Here is a 12,140-nt window from a genome sequence, read left to right on the forward strand (position 1 = left end):
AGAAAGAAAGTACTTGATCATGTGTAGATGGAAAATCCGGGAGCAGAAGTCCTGAATAATTGATGAAGACGGAAATAGTAGACTGTTGTAAAGCAAGACTGGATTAGATTTCTTCATTCTGATAGATCACAATATTTATATTCTAGTTGTAATAGGTGATGAAGATGATGGAAAGGAGAGAGAAAGCTCTTGAAGATGTGTAGAATGAAGCATCGGAGAGCAAGGGACGCGAATAATTGATAGAGAGAGAAATAGTAGACGGTTCAAAAGCAAGAGAGTAGATTAGCTTTCTCCATTCTTCTAGTTCACAATATACTCTAGTAGATATAGTTGTCAATATGTAAAAAAAGAGCAAGAAAGTACTTGATCATGTGAAGATGGAAAATCCGGGAGCAGAAGACGTGAATAAATGATGAAGACGTGAATAGTAGACTGTTGAAAAGCAAGACTGGATTAAATTTCTTCATTCTGATAGATCACAATATTTATATTCTAGTTGTAATAGCTGATGAAGATGATGAAAAGGAGAGAGATAAAGCTCTTGAATGAAGCATCGGAGAGCAAGGGACGTGAATGATTGATAGAGAAGGAAATAGTGGACGATACAAAAGCAAGAGAGTAGATTAGCTTTCTCCATTCTTCTAGTTTACAATATAGTCTAGTAGAAATAGTTGATGAAAATGTTGTAGAAGAGAAAGAAAGTACTTGATGATTTGTAGATGGAGAATCCGAAACCAGAAGTCCTGAATAATTGATGAAGACGGAAATAGGAGACGGTTCAAAAGCAAGAGGGTAGATTAGCTTTTCAATTCTTCTAGATTACAAAATAGTCTAAGAGAAATATTGATAAAAATGTTGAAAAGGAGAAAGAAAGTACTTGAGGATGTGTAGATGGAAAATCTGAGACCTGAAGTCCTGAATAATATTGATGAAGGAGGAGATTATAGACGGTCAAAAGCAAGACTGGATAAGATTTCTTGATCTGGATTAGATTATTTTTCAAATAATGAATTTTCTTATTTGATATTAAATATTTCGTTGCGTATGATTTCATAATCTTACAGCCTCTTTTAGTTGGCAATCAAAGCCTTGTGAAGTGCTACTCCTACATTGTTGATAAACGATCTGGCATCGTTACGTAGGCAGAAAAGGATACCACTATTTGTTTTTTTTAATGATCACTGTACCGTATCAAATTCGAACCATCCTTGGCTACTATACAAAAAATAGGAATATAGCCTGGTTTTCACTAGTAGAGTTAGTGGTCGAGTAACTGGCATACCAACTCTACCGAGCTAACTCTACTCTACTCACTTGGTCGAGTAACTGTTTTCACTACAATTGAGAATAGTAGGTAAAGTGTGTTGTCTAGTGAACAGAACTAACCTTGAAATGTCAATATTTTTCAATAAATGAACACTTGAACACTTATTAACACTTTTTAATAAATTAATACTTTTTAATAAATAGCACTACTCATTAAACTTGATAGCCTACGGCACGACTCTACTTTACCAGCTCGAGACTGTTTTCATTAGCATAGTAGTTCTAGACTTTGAACAGAAGTTTACCAAACAGTTACCAAAAAGGTTGAAATGTTAAAACCAAACCTATGTATAACTTCTCTTTTTCAACCTTATTTTATTTCTCACGACATGTTCTGACTCATAGAGCCGGATTCCGAGCTCGGAATTTAGTCAAGAGCTGGACTTTAATCAGCTGGTGTCAGAAAATCAACTTTCCAAAATGGGGCGTAGTCGTAGTCCACGTTCGAATTAATATTTTGAAAAACTAAAAAATTGAACACGAAATAAAATAAAGTGAAAATAGTGTAAAGTCCCAGCTACTTTGAATTATTTAGGAATGTTTGATTTCGTCGAGGAAAAACGTTTCCAATCATAGAGATGAGAAAATGAAGATTATTATGAAAACTACGACTATGCCCCGTTTCAGAAAGCCAATTATCTAGCTCCAGATGTTTAAAGCTGCGTTTACACCAAAGTTATTAACAAAATGTTGATAACTTAATCCTTATATTATATTCAATTGAATTGAACATAACTTATCATACACATGATGAACATATGCGTTTGTTAAGTTCCATTCAATCTAATAGAATCTATAAGGATTAAGTTATCAACATTATTTTTGTTAATAACTTTGGTGTAAACGCGGCTTAAAGTCCCGCACTTAGCTAAATCCCGAGCTCGGAAACCAGCCCTATGAGTCAGAACATGTCGTCAGAAATAAAATAAGGTTGAAAAAGAGAAGTTCTACTTTGGTTTGGTTTTAACATTTCAATCTTTGCCACAAACATTTCAAGATGTTTTCCAACGTTTTCTTAGAGTAATACTAACCTTTGACACCAGCAGCCTGGTGATGCATCGGAGGCGGCACCGCCCCACCCGGGGGCGGAGGCAGTTTGCACAGGTCGGGGGCGGCTGTTGGAGGCAGTTTATACAGGTCGGAGGCGGCTGTTGGAGGCCGTCGGAAGTACTCAGGCCAGGCGTAGCTGAGATATGTGGCATCTAGCCACTGGGGAGGCAGCATGGCAAACGGTCCAAACGCCCCTGGGTGTTGGCCTAGGTAGTTGAAGTCTGAAATTAAACACAAAAATGTTCGATAAATAATTCAAGTGATAAATAATATTACCAAACTGTAATAGAATAAGAGAGGAATGTTCTGAACATTAATTGTAGAGATTTTCATGCTTGATTTTTTTCGTTTCAATTGTATCTGAAGCCTGACAATTGGGAATCTATCTGCATTGATGGGGCGGAGCTCCTGAAATTTTTACAGATATGGGACTCGTGGCAGTTGATAGAGCTTATCGATGACTATTTTAGGTATGAATTTGTCAAAATCGTTGGAGCCGTTTCCGAGAAAATCGCGAAAAACCCGGCTTTTGACAACATTTTAGCCATTTTAGCCGCCATCTTGAATCGCATTTGATCGAAATTGTTCGTGTCGGATCCTTATATTGTAAGGACCTTTCGTTCCAAATTTCAAGTCATTCCGTTGATTGGGAGATGGGATATCGTGTACACAGACGTACATACACTCATACACACACACACACACACACACACACACACACACACACACACATACATACATACAGACCAATACCCAAAAACCACTTTTTTGGACTCAGGGGACCTTGAAACGTATAGAAATTTGGAAATTTGGGTACCTTAATTTTTTTCGGAAAGCAATACTTTCCTTACCTATGGTAATAGGGAAAGGAAAGTAAAAAGGAAAATCTTGGAGCCAAGATGAAAGAAAAAAAGAAAATGTGGTGAATAATCATAATGTTGAATATTAACATAGACATTGATCAGTGGATAATTAATAATTGACGAGGTGTGCACAACAAGTGAGAACACGTTCATTTCCAGGTCTGGGTAGTTCAAGTCGAACATAAATTTTAAAAAATTATTGAAAACTAATGATAAAGGAGTGGGAGAGAGTCATAAGAAACTGTAATACAAAGGAAGAGAAACATCTATCTGTGGGTTATGAGACATTGAAATAGATAATAACACAATGAATTTAGAGAATGTTTTTTTAAATAATAGATATAATCATGAATCGAGTGATGATGAGTTTAGAGAAACAATTGATAATTGCACTCACACAATGAGTGAGTGAACTTTCAATTTCTGGTTTGAATATTCATCAAAATAACTGAACAACTACAAGACTTAACCTATTTTGGAGTATGAGTAACCTTATCTAAATTTGGGAGAGGAATAGCACAAGGTTACCTTATTTTTCCTCTCCCTATCATTTTATAATGTAACTATTTTATGAATGAATGAGTAAATAAATTGAGTAGTGTGTGTGTGGTATAAATTGAACCATTGATGAGAACAAAGCTCAGACGTATTTTGAATTTGAGGTACTGTTATATTCCATTCTTATTTTCATCCCATCGAATTATGATATTTATTTTTTTCTTTGCAATGTGCTAAGTTCATCCCTCAGGATCTCAAAAAAGTGAAGATTTAGATTCAATCCAGATAGTATGAAGATTATTCTTAAGAGCTTGATCTTAAGATCTAAGTACTAATGTACATCTATTCAAAATCGGGACTTCCAATTTTCTTCATCATCATCATCATCATCATCATCATCATCATCATCATCATCATCATCATCATCATCATCATCATCATCATCATCATAGTCTTCATCATCATCATCATCGTCTTCATCATCATCTTCATCATTATCATTATCATCTTCATTTTCATCATCATCTTCATCATTATCATTATCATCATCATCTTCATCATCTTCTTCATCATTATCTTCATCATCATCATCATCATCATCATCATCATCATCATCATCATCATCATCATCATCATCATCATCATCATCATCATCATCATCATCATCACATCATCATCATCATCATCATTATCATCATCATCATTATCATCATCATCTTCATCATCATCATCATCATCATTATCATCATCATCATCATCATCATCATCATCATCATCATCATCATCATCATCATCATCTTCACCATCATAATCATCATCATCATCATCATCATCACCATCATCATCATCTTCATCATTATCATCATCATTATCATCATCATCATCATCATCATCATCTTCATCATCATCCTCATCATCATCATCATCATCATCATCATCATCATCATCATCATCATCAACATCATCATCATCATCATCGTCATCATCATCATCACCAATATGTTTATCCTGTTGAGATATGCTAGTCTATTTATCCTTTCTCATTTATAAAAAAAGATAAATACGATACCTCCAAATTCATTAACAGATTTTTCAATATTTGGCGTTTCTACAATCAACAATCAGGATTATTCTTCTTGTGATTATAGAAGATAATGTAAAACCAAAATCTCTTTATCGCAATATTGTAAACTTTATTGAAAAATATTGAGCACCCAGAACCATTGAACCTGTCACCTTTTCCAATTTTTTTCCAATTCTCCAAAATCAGCAATATGCTGCTCACAGCTAATCACATTCCAACGAGGCGGCTAATTAATGAGCGACGAGGCGTTGAAAACATTTTAAATGAGCAAAAAATTTAATTTAATTGCACGCTGACAGTCGAAACAATTATTGGCTTTTTTCTGTATTCTATTTGATTGTAATCAGTGGAGGCCCGTAATCGGATATAACGGACTCATTCACGCAATTAACGTTGCTAAAAGAGATTAGGTGATTGCTGAGTTGAACCTGTGATGAATTAGGTATTTATTACGAAACGAACCTAACTGAGATAATTTGATACAGTTCTTTATTGATCCTCTACTGTCATCTACTGTTCTTCCTGGGTCAGTAGCTGTAGGATAAAAGGGCATGTATTGGAGACTAGCAAGTAACCCGTGCTCCGCGAGGGTCTTTTAGAAACTTGGGAAACTAAAAACAATCAAGGAGCTTAAGAAGGGAGAGTTGATAATGAGTTTAGTGGTCATTTATCTCCTGAACGGGAGAGAATTTTGCTGATCCGTTTGCAGATTCCAAATCTTTGCATCAAGAAGCATGAGGAGGCAGAGTTGATAATGATTTCAATTCTCCAAAAAAATGAGAAAAATAATGTTCTGACCAATTTGCGTTTTTCAATATATTTAAGTGGTCATATATCCTGAACGGAAAAGAATTTTGCTAATCCGTTTGCAGATTCGAGTTTCTCGCATCAAGGAGCATTAGAAGCCACATTTGATAATGATTTCAATTCTCCCGAGAAAATTAGAAAAAAAAATTCTGGCAATTTGCGTTTTTCAATATATTTAAGTGGTCATATCTCCTGAACGGGAGAGAATTTTGTTAATTCGTTTGCAGATTCGAGCTCCTCGCATGAAGGAGCATAAAAAGGCACAATTGACAGTGACTGTAAATAATTGGAACTCGACCTACTGGAATCTTATTAAGAATTTAAAATAAGCCTATAACCATCCTCGATAAATCGAGAATCTATATGCAAAATTTCGGGTTAATCATTTCAGTAGTTGAGATTGAGACGTGATGATGCGTCAATCATGAATTTCCTATCCCGTACGTGTATAAGCTAAAAAGAATCTATCCTTCTATTTGAGTTATACTTTGGATTTATACTCAATCCTGCACTCACTCTTCCCCAATTTACCAGTAGGCCTACTTCTTCTCTCATGAACAAATTATTTCATACCTCCTACTCTCAAATATCCACTCTTTTCTTCACTAAGATCAAAAATAAGATATTGGTACTTATATACAGTACTTATATACAGTATCTCTGCTGTAATTGAACGAGCATGGCGAGTTACTACTCTTGTCTTCAGGTAAGAATCATTGTCCATTTGTGGGTTAGTTTGTATGTGCGACAATAACTTTCGACTGATTTCATCAATCAACTTTGAACATTATAGTGTTTCATTCCGTGTTCAAACTAACAGCTGTTATATTTTCGTCCAAATGAGATAGGTCAGAATCAGAACTACTGAATTCAAATCATAAATACAGTCGAACCTCTCTATAACGAACCTCAACTTAACGAAATCCTCTACACAACGAATTTTTACCTGGTCCAATGAAACTTTTGAGTTTTAGCTGCTTATTTACCTCTATGTAAAGAGTTTCGGACCTCTCAACAACAAAGTTTTCTCTTGACTTCAACTTACAAAGTGTAGTGTGTGTTTTGGAAGCAGACTGTTATTTCCAAGGAATTGTTTAGTTTCAGCAGAAAGGTCAATAGTCTAAAAATAATGGCAATTCAGGTAGGAAGAAGATAGGGTGGTAGACAGAAACACATGTCGGAAATTGAATGCAAGTTACTGGATATTGAATTCCAAGAACTTGTCATTATTGTAGACCAGGCAGGTGAACGACTGGACTTCCCCATTCTTGCTTTTGTCAAACATTTCAATTCTTTGAACTGACCATGATGATGATAGCTGTGACGTAACCTGATGAGAAGAATCCGTCAGATCAAGAAGTTCTAGAGGCTTTCAAAATTATCAGGCAAGGATTAAAACTGGAAAATAGTGTACCAGACATATCTGACTGTTTGAATAGATGTGAGTCGTTTATCAAACATGATTTTTTATTCAAATGCAAAATTGAACCGAAAATTACTAACTTTTTCAAATATGAAACATTAGAAAATAGGAAAGTTGATATTTATAGTGAAGTTATTGACAAAATAACAGTATTTTGCGTTCCATCTAATAGTAGTGTAAAGAGTTGAAAAATATTGCTACAGAGTATGTACTTTGATTAAACTCCACTAATAGTACAAATCAAGCTTTCTGGAATAATTGGTGAGTTTACTTACTTATTACATTCTATAAATATTCAAAAAACATGTTTTTTTCCAAACAGCATGAATTTTCAAATTTCCATATTAATATTGGCCTAATAATAGGTACCCTATCTACGTTCGCGATTATATGTTCTATGTACCATATTCATTTATTTACTGCCGTGATACGATATTATGAGATCCATAGGATCGTGGCAGATTTCTTGACAGAACCTCTCAGTAACGAATACCTCTCTGCAGCGAATTTTTTCTCGGGATAATCGACTTCGTTATACAGAGGTTCGACTGTATCTATATCAAGGAATGAACATCTTAGAACCCTTTGTATTTCTATTATCACCATTTTTACTTTCCTTGCCCTATTACCATAGGTAAGGAAAGTTTTGCTTTCCGAAAAAATTAAGGTACCCCAATTTCTAAATTTCTATACATTTCAAGGTCCCCTGAGTCCAAAAATGTGGTTTTGGGTATTGGTCTGTATGTGTGTGTGTGTGTGTGTGTGTGTGTGTGTATGTGTGTGTATGAGTGTATGTGCGTCTGTGTACACGATATCTCATCTCCCAATTAACGGAATGACTTGAAATTTGGAACTTAAGGTCCTTACGATATAAGTATTCGACACGAACAATTTCGATCTGATGCAATTCAAAATGGCGGCTAAAATAGCGAAAATGTTGTAAAAAACAGGGTTTTTTGCAATTTTCTCGAAAACGGCTCAAACGATTTTGATTAAAGTAATACCTAAAATAGTTATCGATAAGCTCCATCAACTGCCTTGAGTCCCATATCTGTAAAAATTTCAGGAGCTCCGCCCCATCTATGCAAAGTTTGATTTTAGATTCTCAATTATTAGGCTTCAGATACAATTTAAACAAAAAAATTCCGAGTGGAATAGATTGAGCATGAGAATCTCTACAATTAATGTTCAGTAACATTTTCACCTAAAATTAAAAATAAGCTCGAAATTCGAGAAAATGTGATTATCCAATGCAAACTGTTGGCAACTGTTGATTCTATTAAATGATTCACTATGAAGAGATAGCAGACCTCGTGTGTATCCAGCGTTATTGCCCTGTCAACAGCTGGCTCAAATCTTTGAATAGTAGACTTGAGATGCGCGGGAACACTAGCGTCAGGTGATCAATTTTCATAACGGCAAGGAAAGTTGTGTGAGTGCGCCACACCAGATTTTTATTTCTTGATATTGAAGAATAGCCCTAACAAAAGAAGGTGATAAATATCTATCTCTATATCTTCTTCTTTCTGTCTTAGAATTGAAATCCCCACATCATAGCAAACAAGAACAGCTGATCACTGATGACAACCACATTTTATTAACATTATATCCCCCTAGCAGGACTTTCTATATAGGTATATAGCCTACTACCAAATCTGAACCTATAAACAAAATGACATACAAAAGGTCTTGTTGAAAAATCGTTCAAAACATGAACCCAGAAAACATTGAAAATATAAACCCCAATCCTTAAGACGATTATCCTCCCCTAAGTAATCCGATAAACGAAAGTAAGCCCACCTTACAATACCTAGCATAGTCTTGGAATTTCCATTCAGCTTTATTTTGTTGGCAGACAATCTTTTCACTGGGAAGAGGATTTCGCATGAGTTTTATAGACTCTTGAACCATTTTTTGTCTTCACTCTAAGAACGAACATCTGTTGCTTAACTGCATCATTCATGCCGTTTTTAGAAAAAAAATCATGTCTTTTCAGTTTTGGAATTTGATAGACTGCTCCTGTTTACGCAATAGAAGGTTGAAGATAAAAGGTAGGTACACTATAATCTGATAGCTGAGATGATAATGTCAGGGAATTTTGCCCCACAACATGTCAAATCATCAACTGATAATGGGCTGGTATTAGAAGGAGCTCAATAGGCGTAGAAACGTAGAAAGGGAAAGGAGATGTGAAAAAAAATGTGGAGAAAATAGTGAATGGGATTTGTAGTGATGGAAACGAGAGGAAAAAATGTTGATAAAAAAGTTGTGAATGATGAAGCTGAATGAGAAGGAGTATTAGAAGGAGGAGGAAGAGGTGGAGGAGGAGGAGGAGGAAGAGAAAGGGAAGGAGGAGGAGGTGATGGAGGAGGAGGTGGAGGAAGAGAAGTAGGAGGTGATGGAGAAGGAAGAGGAGGAGGAGGAGGAGGGTGATGAGAATGATGAGAAAGAGGTGGTGTAGGAGGGGATGGTGAAGAAGAAGGACAGGTGAAAAATGAGTGAGAGAAGAGGATGAGAAAAGAGGGTTAGAGAAGGTGGAAAAAGAGAAGGAGAAGTAGACGAGTGAGAAATAGAACAGGGAAAGAAGAATGAGAAGTGAAAGAATAAGAAACAGGAGGAGATGTAAGAGAATGAGAAATTGAATAGGTGGAGGAGAAGAAGAGGAAGAAGAAGAAGAAGAAGAAGAAGAAGAAGAAGAAGAAGAAGAAGAGAGATGATGATGATGATGATGATGATGATGATGATGAAAAAGGTTAGATGGAAAAAGGAGAAGCTGGAGAAGAAGGAGAAGAAGAAGAAGAAGAAGAAGAAGAAGAAGAAGAAAAAGAAGAAGAAGAAGAAGAAGAAGAAGAAGAAGAAGAAGAAGAAGAAGAAGAAGAAGAAGAAGAAGAAGAAAAAGAAGAAGAAGAAGAAGAAGAAGAAGTAGGAGAATAAGAAGAATAAGGAGAAAAAGGGGAGAAGAGTAAAAACAAAAACAAGAGGACAGGGATGAGGTCAGGGAATAAGGTTAGATGGAAAAAGGAGAAGCTGGAGAAGAAGAAGAAGAGAAGAAGAAGAAGAAGAAGTAGGAGAATAAGAAGAATAAGGAGAAAAAGGGAAGAAGAGTAAAAACAAAAACAAGAGGACAGGGATGAGGTCAAGATGGCACAATAAAAAGATGAATTAACAATCATAAAAAGAAGACGTGATAGGAAAAGAAGGAGGAGGAGAAAATACACAAGACAGGAGGAGTATAAGAAGAAAGAGATGAAAAAAGATGTAGATCAGTCGAAAATGAAAAGAAGACCCAAAAGGAAAAGAAGAAGAAGATGAAAAATAAGAAGATAAAAACTGGAAAGAGCACAGGTGTAGAAGAAGTATTAGAAAAAGATGACGCGAGAGAAAGAAGTAGAGGAAACAGTAGCGAGAAGAAGACCAAGAATAAAATAATGATGATGATGACAATGATGATAATAATACAGAAGAAAAAGAAGAAAAATTCCATGAAGTAGGAACATAAAAAAGTGATAAAAGAGAGGGGGCGTAACCTACTAACTGCTTTATCCTTCAAGATCGTCTATTATCCACGTCTCTCTCCTCTCTTTCAATCACTCCTTCTCTTTCATCCAGTCTTCGTGACAAAGGATTACTCTTTCATGCTTCATTCTCAACCTTACCTTAACCTTATCCTCCTTTCATTCAGTGTACACACAACACACCCCTTTTGCTACCGAATTATTTTTTGCCTACTTATAAATACCCGCAGTGTCGTAGTGACAGGCTTACAATTGTGAAATAGCTACTTTTGGCGGATTCTGGTTTTTTGAAATGGTTTGGTTGGGTTGTAGCCCGTTCTTTTTTGAATTGTTAGGTTGGGTTAGCCGGAGGAGGTCTTCAGGGTAACCACCACCTAGCGGTAGGCCGAGGTCCCATTCAGCTGTCAACAGGATTTGAAGAAAAAAGCTTAGATTGTTCAGATGAATTAGATAGAGAGGGTAGTACAGTTGAAAATAAAAAGTACAGAGTGTAAGGTACCATTTTAGATGAGTTATAGTGAGGTCGTAAAGGTGCGTACAGACTTTCGCGCTGCTCCGCAATCGAACGTCACTCGAGCAGATCGATTGATGATCGACCGGGGAGCAAGAGTGGAACGCGAGAACAGCTAACATCTCCCGTAACGTTCATGATCGGTGCGAGTGCGGAGCGTGGGCGAAGCGATTGTGGAGCAATGGCGGAACGAGGGCGGAGCGTGCGCGGGTGGGTTGTAGGCGCGTATATCTGTACGCACCTTTATAATAGCAGTGTTTGATTAGCAATGGTATTGCTATCCTTGCCTATCATTCAACAAAGCGGATAGCGCTATCTCTTTCTCGCTTTTCTCTGATGCCTGATAGTTTCTCAACATTGTAGAATTAATAACTTATTAACAAAATATTCCATCTTGATTATGTAAATTCATATGAAATTATTGAAAAATGTAATTTCTTGCTTGATAAAATATAATTGATTATTTTAAACTAGAATGAACAGTTCATATTAAATCAATAATCAGCTACCGTCTATAGAAGCAATTGACAGGACAGAGGATCGGCAACGATGTTCTCCTATCTTTCTCCACTGCCATTATAACGTGGAATAACCATTTGTTATTGTAGTTCTCGGCGCTGGAAAAATCATTCAAAATGCCGGTTATATTTTGAGGAAGAGAGTTTGTGAGATAGAGAATGAGAGAGAGTAAGATTGAGAGAGATAGTCTGAGAGTGACGGTGACAGAGTGAGAGAGGTAGAGTGAAAGAGTTGAGCAAGTAAGCCTACAAGTCAGCAACACACAAATCTATTTTAATTAATTTGGTTGCAGGTTGACTGTAAAAGTGCATTGATCAAGTGTATCGGCCTGTTATCGGCCGATTGTTTGACCAGTCTTTCATTGGCAAATGTAATGAACTTTGATCTCTGCTCTCAGAGGGCGCACATAGGCTCAAACTTCCCCCAATTCCAGTCTATATTTCACTCTTTTTTTCATGTACTTTATAATATAGGCTGTTGTGTATTCACTTCATGGAAGCTCTTTCCCTGAATCTATAAACGAAGAAGAAGAAGAGAAGAAGAA

At 36.2% G+C, this 12,140-nt stretch overlaps 1 protein-coding gene across 1 annotated transcript in view; it reads right to left on the minus strand.

The window, feature by feature from the left end:
* LOC111058099 (segmentation protein Runt-like) overlaps positions 1-12,140 on the minus strand; it is a 44,590-nt gene that overhangs the window by 13,022 nt on the left and 19,428 nt on the right. The window contains exon 3 of the mRNA XM_039426954.1: positions 2,358-2,597. Coding sequence (XP_039282888.1) covers positions 2,358-2,597 — 240 coding nt within the window. The remainder of the gene's footprint in view (positions 1-2,357; positions 2,598-12,140) is intronic.

Source organism: Nilaparvata lugens, chromosome 1, assembly GCF_014356525.2.
Source record: "Nilaparvata lugens isolate BPH chromosome 1, ASM1435652v1, whole genome shotgun sequence".
In the NCBI taxonomy this organism is placed as follows: domain Eukaryota; kingdom Metazoa; phylum Arthropoda; class Insecta; order Hemiptera; family Delphacidae; genus Nilaparvata; species Nilaparvata lugens.